Source organism: Trichosurus vulpecula, chromosome 7 (assembly GCF_011100635.1).
Source record: "Trichosurus vulpecula isolate mTriVul1 chromosome 7, mTriVul1.pri, whole genome shotgun sequence".
Lineage (NCBI taxonomy): Eukaryota > Metazoa > Chordata > Mammalia > Diprotodontia > Phalangeridae > Trichosurus > Trichosurus vulpecula.
In genome coordinates, this window is record NC_050579.1 from 96,457,812 (window position 1) to 96,470,997 (window position 13,186).

The 13,186-nt window shown below is 37.5% G+C and overlaps 1 protein-coding gene across 1 annotated transcript in view; it reads right to left on the minus strand.

The window, feature by feature from the left end:
• SYTL3 (synaptotagmin like 3) overlaps positions 1–12,819 on the minus strand; it is an 81,306-nt gene extending 68,487 nt beyond the window's left edge. The window contains exons 1-2 of the mRNA XM_036767692.1: positions 12,599–12,819; positions 8,002–8,220 (exon numbers count right to left, since the gene is read on the minus strand). Of these exons, the coding sequence (XP_036623587.1) occupies positions 8,002–8,220; positions 12,599–12,708 (329 nt within the window). The 5' untranslated portion in view covers positions 12,709–12,819. The remainder of the gene's footprint in view (positions 1–8,001; positions 8,221–12,598) is intronic.
• Positions 12,820–13,186: the final 367 nt, after the last annotated feature.

Consider the following 13,186-nt stretch of genomic DNA (forward strand, 5'->3'; position numbering starts at 1 on the left):
AACCACGCATTTTTCATTGTGAAAATGTTGAGAGTTTTGTGAGGCAATTATGACATTGGGGAAAAATCTGAAGGGTCTCTCTGCTCAAAAGATTAGAAAATGAAAGCCAGAGGATCAAATTCTATAATGTATCTCTTATACCACCGATTACAGTTTCTTGAACCCAAATATCCCTCTCCACTGACTAATATCAATACAGTTCTGGCTCAGTACCGGAAAGTACAGCTCTAGACCCAGGTCCATCAATAGAATGTAAACTTCTTGAGGGCACGAACTATTTGTCCATAATTTGAGTCGTCAATCCCCAGTCTCAAAGAATGGTAGGAAACCAATTTGCTTTAGGGACTTATCTGAAAATGTGTTTCTACTCTGCTTTTAGAAATGCCAGATCCTATCTAGTTTGAAACCTCTGTAGTCATCCCAAAATCAGGCTCAGAAAGGACCCAAATTCTTGGCTCAGTTTTGGAATTGATCAGCCTTCCTACAAATCCAGGCCCATCCTCTGATGACCTGACATATACATACAACACTACTTTAAAAAATTCCAATTTCCTTTCCTTCTTCTCCTCTTCCTCCTTTTTCTCCTCTCCTCATTCCCAACCCTCACTCACCATCACAGCTAGAAGGGGCCTTTTCTACTTTGTCCTGCCCAATCCCGACTACAACTCAGGGCCAAACATTTTGTGCTTAGTTTCACAGTTTGTTAGGACTCCTTCACTTGAATAGTTTTACCAATAGTATTTCTGATAAATATCAGAGGGAAACAAAACTAAAAAGAAAACTTTCAGGTATCTGGGGTCATATATTCAATCTATTTTGGACCAGGACAGAAAAGCAAATTTCAGAAACTAGCTATTCAGTTTCTCTTTTTTCCCTCCCAAACCTCTCGTGTGATTTACAGTCATTGCCTCCACTTCCTAGCTATCCAATTCCATCATTTTAAAGTTATTTTTTTCAATGAGCAAGAATTTATTTTCTCTCCTTTCTACTTCCCTCTACTCGGGGGATGAAAAGAAAAACAAAATCCGTGTAACAAATGTGCATAGTCAACCTACCCTGTATTGGGGGATATCTGCTTTGCAATATTAAAACTGATCTCCCAAAGTCATCAAAGATTTTCTGGCCAAATCCAATGACTTTTTCTCATTAATTAACTAATTATTTAATTTACTCCCATCTTTCTGAACTGACTTCAAATTATTTACCCCCTCAGGCTTACTACATTTCAGCTAACCTGGCCTATTTGCTGTTCCCCAGACGTATGACAAGTTGGCCCCCATTCCAGAAATTCTCTTTCCTTCCTTCTCTTCTTGGAATCTCTCAATTCCTTTTTGGTTCAGTGGAAGTTCCAGTTGCTACATGAGGCCTTCTACCTGGCTTTTGAGACTCTAAATGATCTCCTTCCCTCTGCTTCCCCCCCAGTATCTAGCTAACCTTATTATGTCCCACTGCTACCAAGATTACAACCTCAGCCCTAGTCAGACAACTCTACTCAGGGTCCCCTCCACACACAAAGCCTGTTTTTATTGCTGTGCCTTTGCCCGTGCACTTCCCCTAACCCAAAATGTCATTCTGTCATTGCCTTCCGTGGCAAATCTAGATCTCATCCATCCTTCAAGGATCAACATGAGTTCCTCCTCCATAAAGCCTTTTCCACTTATTGAGTTTGACATTGATCTTTCCTTTTGCTGAACCCCTGCTGCCCTCCCAGTCAGCATCTCATAGCTCAGCACTTCACTGATATCTGATTTTTCCCCTATATATTCGTTTTCTCTCCCCAAATAGGTTGTGTGCATCTTGAGGCCAGTGAGTATGCCTTCTCCTTCTGCAGTATCTCCTTTGGTTTCTAGCTCCATTCTGAACACTGTGATTAAAATTTACAGACACAGCCCAAGTTTGCTATTCTCAGGCAATTTTAAAGTTATGTTTTTTTATTAGTATAGTTATAATTTTTAAATTTTCATATGTTTCATATGTTTTTCCTCATCCTACAACTGACACCAGGGCCCCTGTCCTGAAAGCAAACAGCCCAAAGAAGGGAAAAAACACAGAATTAAAGGAAAGGGTTGATGGTGAGACTCGCCATCTCGTCACAGTTAGGAGCATATTAGTATAAGACGGTAGCAGATACCAAATATTAAGAAGCTTTTAAAAGTTTAGCCTTCATTGATTTAAAAAAAAATTCTTTCCGAGTCAAAACAAGGTATGCAAAGTCTACTAGGAACAAATTTCCTTTTTTCTAAAGTGAACGGATTGAATGGGATACTCACACAACTTCCCACCTAGCTATAACATTCTATGATATTATAAATATTTTGTCAAATGTTAGAAAAGGCCTATGAGTAAATAAGTGAAATGGACACATTTCTGCTTCAATAGCAGAACCTCTGCAAGTTCACTATTGGTACTGCAACTATCTTGTGGATTTTGAAAAGTCTTATTTCAAAATAAGGAAGCTGGGGTTTTAGAAATCACATCTCATGTACTAGGAGGATAAAGCTTTAATGACATCTAAGCCCCAGTATATAGATTTCAAAATGGCAGCCTTCCTGGGAGATTGCCTCACCTGGTTGTTCAGTTTTGATTTCAGCATATCATCTCCGAGGAACAAAAAAAAATCCCTAAGTGTTATTTGGCACTCTACTCTTCAAGGTCCAGGAAACTTAACCTCAAAAGATAAAGTGCTCTTTGGTATGTGAAATGGAAAAATAAGATCTTGAAATCCTTCTTAATCAGGGTTTCCTAGAATTTTTTACATCATAGACCCCTCTGACAGTCTATTGAAGCCTGAGGATACATTCTCTGAATAATATTTTTAAATTCATAAAATGAAATACTTAGTATCCTAAGGTAAAGGATAAGGTAAAGGAATTAGATTGAAACACAATTATCAAAACATATATTTTTAAAAATCAAGTTCACAGAACCCAGGTTAAAAACTCCTATTCTAAACATTATCCAGTGGAATTATATATTTTCTTCAGAGCAAGGACCAGCCTGCCATTCAATATAAGTCCTTCTCATGGACTTGGCCTACCACAATAACTTTGTTTTTCCTTCAATAGATATTTAATTAGCTGAAATTAAGCCTGGGGAAAACTGAGTTGGGACAGAGAGGCACTTTACCTACATTATGTCATTTGATACTCATAATAACCCCATATGGCAGTTTTTTATGTGGAGCATTAGAGAGGGAGCACAGGGGACAGTACCACCTCGGGTATAGTTGTTCTGGGAGATGGAGACTCTCCCCCACAGAATCCTTTGGGACCAACTCTGTGCCATCCTTCTGGAGGAACATGAAGCGAGATTTGGAGATTGGAATATTCTTAGGGGATGGGAGCTTCCCATGGTAAGGAAATGTGCCTCCTAGAAAGAAAGCTCATTCCTTCCTCCAACTCCATTCCAATATCTGCCTTCTGAGCCAAAACCCTATTTGCCTATGCTAGTTTGGACTCTATTGTGTTTATTAAAGCACAAAGGGCACTAATCTAACCAAATCCAAGAAAAATGAGATATAGAGGGGTAGCTGTGTTACATGAGAGGCAATATGGTATAGTGACTTGAATGCTAGACAGACATAGAGTCAGGAGGCCTCAGTTCAAATCCAACCTCAAAAACTTTCTATCTTTGTGATACTGAGTAAGTTATTCAACTTCTCAGAGCCTCAATTTCCTCACCTATAAAATGAAGATTAACTATAACATTCTGTATAGGACTATTGTAAGGATCAAATGACATAATGTAGGTAAAGTGCTTTGTACTTACAATGCAATAGAAACATGAATTGTTAAAGGTCATTTGCTGTGGTTCAGTTGTGTTCAGATGACTTTTTGTGACTCCATTTGGGGTTTTCTTGGCAAAGATACTGGAGTGCGCTGCCATTTTCCTTCTCCAACTCATTTAGCAGAAGAGGAAACTGATCAGGGTTAAGTGACTTGCCCAGGGTCACACAGCTAGTAAGTGTCTGAGGCTGAATTTTAACTCATGAAGATGAGTTTTTCTGATTCCAAGCCCAGTGCTCTATCCAGTAGCTGCCCTGCTAAAGTTTATAGTGAATTGGTATAGTATAGAAACAGAGAAGATAGTTCCAATGGAAGAAGGTTAAACAATTTCACCTTTCTTTTTTGACTGAATGATTGAAATGAATGAAGCACCTGAAACGCAACTTAAGCAGATTTGTGTCATGAAGTCAATGAGTATAATACTTAAGGATTTAGAAGAAGTTAGAATTCAACTGCTATATCCACAATATATTAATGCCCTTAATATTCTTGTTCCCAGTGGGCCTCATATAGCTGTCGCTGCTTTATTTAGGGCACGTTTTTAAATCCTAGGGTTACAAACTTCTTTCCGAGACTCAGGCACTGTCAAATTCTAGCCCTTTTTCTTATTCTCTATAATCACACAAGCCACAGATCAAAAACACTGAAAAGCAAGCGAATTATGCCCTTGTGTACACAAACTCCTATGGACTCATGCACTGACTCTTCATTGATTAGCTGGCAGAATGCGATATAGGTTTGAGCTAAACACACCTTTGATCTCAGGACATCTTTGAATTCAGGATTCCTTGAATGGGTAATCCCCCAAAAGGGAATGGAAAACAATTCCTTATTTTAAAAACAAAACAAAATAAGGCAAAGACAATAATAAAGTTTTCTAGCCACTCCACGACAAAACATTTCCATTTTTTTACATGTATTATTTCGTCACTACTTCATAGATTACCAAGAACATAATCAACTATTTTTCTTTAAGTTTGAGGAAACAACATTGTCCCTTTGGGTTCTGACCCAGTCAATCACTCTACATAATTACTGTATACAATCAAGGAGGCAGTTCTCTGCATTAGGGCAGAAAGGTCATTCAAGACATGTCCTTCTGATTTCACATACAAACCCCAGCCTCAAGCACGCACCCTCTCTAATAAGATGTAATGAGGTTTCATCACCCTTTGTGTTCAAAAACCATGTTTTCAGGGCATCCCTTAACACAGCTAGAACTTAGCTGACCTTAGGCAAGTTGCTTAGGATTTTAGCTTCTTCATCTATAAAAGTCATCACAGTTCATGACAAGAGTGACAGATTTCATGTCAAAAGGCCTGGATTCAAATCCCTACTTTTCCACTTATACCCTATATGATCTTGGGCAAGTCACATCTCTTTTCTGGGCTTTAATTCCCTCATCCATGAAGTGATGGGGTTGGTTCTTGACAGAGAGAGATGAATTCGAGGTATATTTTTCATACATCAAAAATCTTCGATTTTCTTTTGCTTGAAAATGCATATTTGATACATTGGTTTTGATTCTTTCAAATTTTTGGAAGGGAAAGTGGGAAGAGGAAAGAAGGCTAGTGATAAGGTTACAAAATAAAATAAAGTTAGAAAAGAAGGTTGTTGAAGTATTTTTCAAATGTATAAAGGAGAACAGAGGGAAAGTGAATAGGAAATAGCCAAGCAGATCAATTTTGAAAATAACGTGTTAAGACTAAGGGGGTGCCCAAAAACTGGGAAATGGCTGAAAAAGTGTGATAAATGAATGTAATGATATACTATTGTGCTATAATAAATGATGAAAGGGGCAGTTTCAAAGAAATCTGAGACGACTTGTAGAACTGATGCAGAGAAAAGTAAGCAGAACCAGGAGAACATTGTATACAATAACAACAACATTGTAGACACAAACAACTTTTGAGAGACTTAAAATGACAACCACTACAACAAGGAATCCAAAGGACTGATGATGAAGTTAGCTGTTTACCTCCTGAAAGAGAGGTGATGAACTCAGGGTACAGAATAAGATATATGTTTGGATATGACTAACGCAGAAATCTGTTTTGCTTAATATGCATATTTGTCACAAGGGGTCTTTTTATGGGAAGAGAGAAGGGGGAGAGAAAACATATTTTTGTTCATTGAAAAAAATATTTTAAAAGCCTTTAAAAGAATCCATAAAGCATAAAAAAGAAAACAACAATAAAAGAATTAAATAAATTAAATTTATAAATATAATATAAATATAAATTTAAAATATATAACATATATGAAATCTATTATATATAATATAAAAATAAATATGAATATAATAAACTATACAAATAAATAAAAGAAAGAACTCAACAAGCTGTATATTACTCATATTTGCAGCTTCATGTACAGTCCTCTTTTTCTGTTCTATTTTGTATATATAAAATTTGCATATACAGAACTTGCATATGTCTCATTTGATCCTTGTCAAGTTCAGAATTTTTTAAAAAAAATAATAAATGTTGAAAAAAATAAATGAGTGGCTTGGATTAGATAGCCTCTAATATCCCCACCTACTCTAAATTCATGAGCCTACAAGCTTATGACAGGCCTCTTCCAGCTCTGGCATTCTGCATCTCCACTTGCATTCTGCCCTGATATCTGATTGTGTCTGGAATGTCACTCTGGGTCCTTACAGTGGAGCCAAAGCCCTGACAGATCTTTCCAAGCTGGAAAAGCTTGAATGGTCTTGTGACATAGGATAATTCTGTCGTCCCACAACCAGACTGCTTAGATCTGGAGAGAATCCACATCAGGTGATGAATTTATTTTGGGCACAGCAGCTCATGAAGGTGCAGAAAGGATGTAATCTCTGTCCTCATTCTCACAGGGGAAGTCACAGAGCTTCTGAAGTACTAAAGCTGAAATGTTAAAATCTGCACAACAGATTCCAAAGATCTCTTCCCTGATAGAGTCTAACCTTCCCAGAAAATAGTCAACTTTCTTCTAATGTAAGGGCTCTTAACCTGGAGCCCACATGCCCCAAGGGGTTTCTCCCAAGATTTCAGGGAGTCTGTGAACTTGTCTGGGGGGAAAATTCAAGCTCTGTGATTTCCCCACTGGGGATGAGGACAGAGATTGCATCCTCTTCACACTTTCATGAGCTGCTGTGGCCAAAATAAATTCACCACCTATTAAGCAATCTCTCCAGGCTGGTCATGGGATGACACAACAGATTTCAAAGATCTCTCCTTCCCTGATAAGAGTCTAGTCCTCCAAGAAAATAGCCAACTTCCCTCAAATTTGGGGGCTCTTGGGGGTTTATATGCCCCCAAACCCCCCCCAAAATTCTTGGAGGGTCCATGAAATTGTCTGCAGGGAAATTTCCTTTTATAGGCTTTACCTCATTGCCAAAAAGGTCTTTGACACAAAAAAAAATAAGAAACTCTGTTCCAATGTATGTTCATATGGATGTAATGTTAATTTGCCCTTCCCTTTATTTGTGTTTTTCACCTAATAAAGTTTCTATTACAACATTAGACAGCTAAGTGGTACAGTGGAAAGAGTCCTGGACTTGGAGTCAGGAATTCCTGAATTTGGATCTTTTCTCGGATACACTCTATGTGACTTTGGGCAAGTTACTTAACCTTTCTCAACCTTGGTTTTCTTGTCTGTAAAATGGGAATGATAATAGCACCTACCTCACTGAGTTGTTGTGGAGGTCATATGAGATAACATATATAAGGCACTTTGCAAATTTTAAAGCTCTGTACAAATGTTAGCTGTTATTTAATGGATGTTCCCCGTGCTTTGGGACCATAAAGCAATTAAGTGGAACAGTGGCTAGAGAGTCGGAACTGAAGTCAGCGAGACCCACGGCAGATGTACTCAGAACACTTGGAAAAGAAGTTCTTGTTTTCAGCTGTTTCTGCAGTGTTCTTTTCCAACCCCCAACTCTTTAGGGTCATTAAAAGATCAAGGGGAGAAAGAACTACACAAAGTCAAAGGAAGAGAAGAAGGAGCCGATCTACAGATGGATTCTAAGATATGGCTTTGCTATGACCAAGTAAAAGAACTTACACATGGTACCCTCTGTCTACATACCAAGATTAAGATAGATCTTTTGGATACCACTGACTTTGTTGTCCAGTACGTTAGCTGCCCCTCCCAGCTTTATGTCAAATAGACTTGGTAAGCACAGCAACAACTACCAGTTTGTAAATAACTTGGTTAACCAATCTGAACAGCTTACCCATCAGCAAAGCAGACAGTGCATTTCCACATGTAGGTTTTCCTCAGGAAGACCCGACACTCGGAACATACTCGATGGCTGCAGCCCTGGCATACACCTCCTCGGTTTATCACCAAGCCTAGAGATTTCTGGCATCGTGCACAGAACTTCTCTTTGTATTCCTGCTTTGTGTTCTTTGCTGGTCTCCATCGAAGATCCTGCAGGTGCAACTTCAGTTTCCTGTGAACCCAAGGGACCAAATGATAAAACATAATTTAGCACAAGTTGACACTACTCCTCAATTCTGTCTCTGAAGGGTAATTTTGTTCCATTCTCACCCCTTCCAAACAAGGCACGTAGGAATACAGAAGTAATATAGTATAATATATTCTTAATAACACTAATCTTAATTAATCTTAAAATGCCTTAATAGCATTACAATTAATATATGTAAAATGCATTGCATATTATAACAAATTATAATGCACATAATAACATAATTACACAATATATTACCTATACATATAAACACGTATTTCATGTTATAATATGTTGCAGTACATGTAATAATGTACTTATATATCATATATGTGTAAAATATGTATTAATATATCATAGTGCATATAATAGTATGCTTATAGTAATTATATAACATTAATACAATATATATTTGTATATTGTAAATTTATAATATATTATATTATGTGAATATATAAATATAATAAGCATATAATAATATGCTTACATAATATATTATATGTACATGTAAAATATGTGTTGCATAATTATGCTGAATATAATATAATTATATCATATAATATATTCCATATACATGTAATGATATGTATTATATATGATAATATATTACTACAATGCATAATAATATATAGTAGTATTACACTCCCCCCAAAAGAGAATAGTGAGAAAGAAAAATAGGAAAGACACGAAAAAAAACAATATAGTATTAAGTCTCAAGGGAAGGACAAATTTGCAATTCTCTAAGTCCCCTAATAATGAGAACTTGCATTACTATTTAGCTTACAGTGATGTTTTTTTTTTTCTCATAATAAGCTTATAAGGTAGAGAGTGAAATTGCTATTATCTCTGTCTTATGGATAAGTAAATTGGGACTTAGACTTGTTCTGAAATTTTTTGTATTGCTATCCAAAACACTTATGCCTAGCATACTTCAAACCTTTCTACTCCTTCATCAAATATTTATTTGGTGCCTAATATTAGCTTAAAGAAGTAACATTGTATGATAGAAGATTGACCTCTGAGTCAGAAAGATCTGGGTTCAAGTCCCACTTCTGAAATCCATACTGGCTGTGAGACCCTGGGCAAGTCATTTACCCTCTTAGTATCCCTAAGTTGAAGAACAGTTGCTGATCTGCATTGGTAGAGTGAACCTCCCTACATCAATGAAATCAAAAGGCCAGAACTAATGATAACAGCTTCTATTTATGTAGCATACAAAATGTTTTCCTTCCCAAAACCCCATGAGGAAGGCAATACAAGTATCATCCCCATTTTATGGTGGAGGAAAACAAGACTCAGGGGGGTAGTGTAACTTGCCCCCAACCTCATTAGGATCCAAAGCTTGCTGACTCCATCTTCTTTTCCACTCTGCTATTGAAGGGTTGTGTTTGGGCTAGGGGCATGAAAAAAATTAGCATTTATAGAGTGATAAGTGTCAAGCACTGTCTTTAAGGAAGATGGAAGTCTTATACTATAAGAGCTTTAAGGCACCCAGAAAAAAATCACAAGAAACCAAGCTCATATCAGGAATTTCTTTTTAAAAAAATTTCCCCCTAGATTATGTACTGGGGTTGGGATATTCTGAGAACAGTCTTCTTTTAGCCAAGTCATTTCTTTACTTTAGGTCTCAGTTTTGTGATCTGAAAAAAAGAGGGGACTGAGCTGAGTAATCTCTAAGATTGCTTCCAGCAAACAAAGTAGATGCCTATCAATATAGATGAATGTAGTGAAACATAGATGTGATGTAGGAAATAATGGGCATGATAGAGAGAAGCACAGAAAGACTACTATGAAAATTAACTGTGAAGTAAGCAGAACCAGGAAAATAATATACACAGTGACTATTATAATATGTATGGCAAGTGGAAAAAAAAATAAAACAGTTCAAACTGAATGCTACAAAATTATAATGATCTAGCTTGGCCTCAACACAAGGATGTGAAAAGGTATCTCCCCCACAGAAGTGGGGAATTATGGGTAAGCACTGTATATAATGTTAGACTTTCTCATTATGCTGGTTAGTTTTTGTGACCTTTTTCCCCCTTTCTATTAGAAAGGATACTTCTCTAGCTGGGAAAGGAGGAGGATACATTGGAAAATTAGATTATGTAAAAATAAGAGACATCAATAAAAATATATTTTAAAAAGGATTCTTTCCAGTCCTACCATTTTAGGATTCTATAATTCCTTTTCTTCTACAGCTATCTGTGTGACTAGATGATGAGAAATAATACTCAGAAAAATGGCTCCAAGCCACTGACAGCTTCCTGATGATAAAAGAAGACCTGATCTTCTCCAGTCATTCTACTCACTGATGCAGAAAAGTCTATGAATACATTTGGAAGGTTTTTCAATAGTAAGAACTGAAATTAAAATGGTTCACTGGATGGCTTCCAGATAATCAGAAAATTTGAATACCCTTTCTCTGAGTATTCAGATTCTGCAATGACATTATAAGCAGATTTCTTCCTTCGTATTTTTTCATTGTATCGACAGAGTCTAAAACTTCTGCCACTTAATCTGATGAAGAAAGGATTCATTGTAAGTGTTTTTCCCCTTTAATACCACATCTCTTTCAAAAGCATTAAGCACAAAGCACCAACATAATACTGGGTTTGTCTGAAAAAGCAGCATGTATATGCATATGTATTCGCACATACGTAAGAGCCCATATCTATTCAGTTATGAGCAGAAAGGTCAAAGGATCTACAGACAGGAGCGTGGAATTCAAGTTCTATCATGTACCAGCTGTATGGTTTGGGCAAATTATTTCATCTCTCATAATCTAAGTTTCCAAATCTTCAAGATGGGGCTAATAATATTTATGCTTCCTACCTGATGGGGGCCAAGGTGAGGGTCCAGATGGAAAATGTACATATATATATATATATATATAAACAAAGCACTTTGTAACTTTGAAGTACTTCACAAATGTGGGCATAGTTTAAATATGTACTAACATGGCCTTATTAAATGACAATGTTTGTTAAATAGTGGAAAAATGCTTATAATGACAGAAAGATGGAAGCAGTTTCTAGCAATAATTCTGTTCTCATTCATCTTTACAGATCAAGGAGATTTACATGCAATAATCGCCTTCCTCCTAGAAAGCAAAGAGAGAGGCAAGAAACATGAAAAAAAATGCCTCCTTTTATATTTTAAATAATATCTCCAGGCTGCTTGCTCATTTCATTGACCATTCCCCCACCCCACTCCTAAGCCTTGCTCCTGTCAAATGGACAAAAGAGCACACAGAATGACCTCTTTGAACGCCAGACCAGCAATTTTTAAGAAAAGGTCATTTTTTCACATTCACTCAATCCCTTCTCACTGTTGCTCCAGCTTTTTCTCCTTCCAATTCAAATGCCTCTCTAGGTCTCAGTTTTCTCATATGTAAAATGAAGAGGAAGCTGGACTTTATGATTCCCAAGGAGTAAAACTCTTTAAACTCTTAAGAACATACTGTAGAAAGAAGAGCAATAACTTTGGAGTCAGAGACCCTGGGTTTCTGTCCTGTCTCACCTACTACCTCAGTGTCCTTGAGCAACTCACTTAACCTCTCTGGGACTCAGCTGCTTCATCTGTAAAATAAGATTAGATTAGATTAGGTCCCTTCTAGCTCTAAATGCATAAAATCCTCCATATTTCCTTTTAAGTGAGCCCTTTAAATGAAGAGAAGACTAAAAACTGAAAAGGCAAGTCTACAAACTGTAATAGCTCCTCTTTTATCGGCTGGTAGGTATGGGGAAAAGTAAGTGTTGGGATCATATATGAATAAGCTTCTACCTCCCCCAAATCCAGAAGCTATGCTCTGCTGCAAAAATGAGGAGATACGGGCTTTGGGCTGACAAAGTGTTGCATGTCAAACTGGGTATTTCCCTGAGAGCTTGTTTATCGGTATGTATTGGCCTCTCACCACCTGAGTTGGCAGCCTACTCAGCACCAGGTTCCAGCTTTCTCTCAAGCAGTTTTGCACCTTTAACCAGCAAACTGCCACTTCTGCCACCAAATATTGGTGTGAAGAGTCCGTAACTGCAGAAGACTTGTCCTTTGAAGTATACTGAAGGACAGCCCCAGTCAGTGAAGCAACATTTGTTAGAGCACAGCACCATTGGAAATGGCTAAGAAAGACAGACCCCTAGTTCCTTGCCCACCTTTTGATTTCAGATAGACAGGGATGGTGACTTCCACCCTAACTCCTTCAATCTATGGACTTTCTCAGAGGCTAAGAACCACTTCCCCAAGTAACCCACCCTCTTGTTAGTTTCTCTAAGAGTAGCAGAAGAGAAAAAAAAATCCTATAAAGTGTGACACCAAGAAACAGAAAACAAAACCAGGACATGCTCAAATGCCAACATACCTTATCCTCTCCTCCTCAACCTTTTGCACCATCTGATCTCGGTAGAGGACCTGAAGTATTATCTCACGTTCCAGTTCCTTGAGGGAATTCAGGTTAACTTCTTGGGTCATCTTATTTTCCTTTATTTATCAGGTCCTGAACTTGGTTAGTTTTACCTCATTCCACCAAACAGTTCCCCCTGTTGTTTCGGCTTCGAAGCCTCCGAAGAATAGTGACTAAGAGTTCTTGAAAGAGCTAACCTCTCTTATTTCATTGGTGATTGTGGTTTTGTTCTTTGTTTTTTGTTCTTTTTTTTTCACTGTGTCATGCTCTTTGGGAGGGGAAAATATCAAGAGTTTGTCTCTGCCTAAGTCATTATTTCCAAAACTTCTCTGCCACCTGGGGAGTGTTTTCACTGGTCATCCTTCAAAGACAAAAACACCCCCACCTTGGGGAGGTGGTTCCAAAAGCAAGGTGTGGTCCCAGATAGATATTTTAGCAGGCAAAAAGCAATCTGCAAACTAACGGATATTTAAAAAAAACAATATAAATAGCTTATTTTACTTGCAATACTTCATCGAGCTCCCCATAGCTGGAAAAGACTAACCC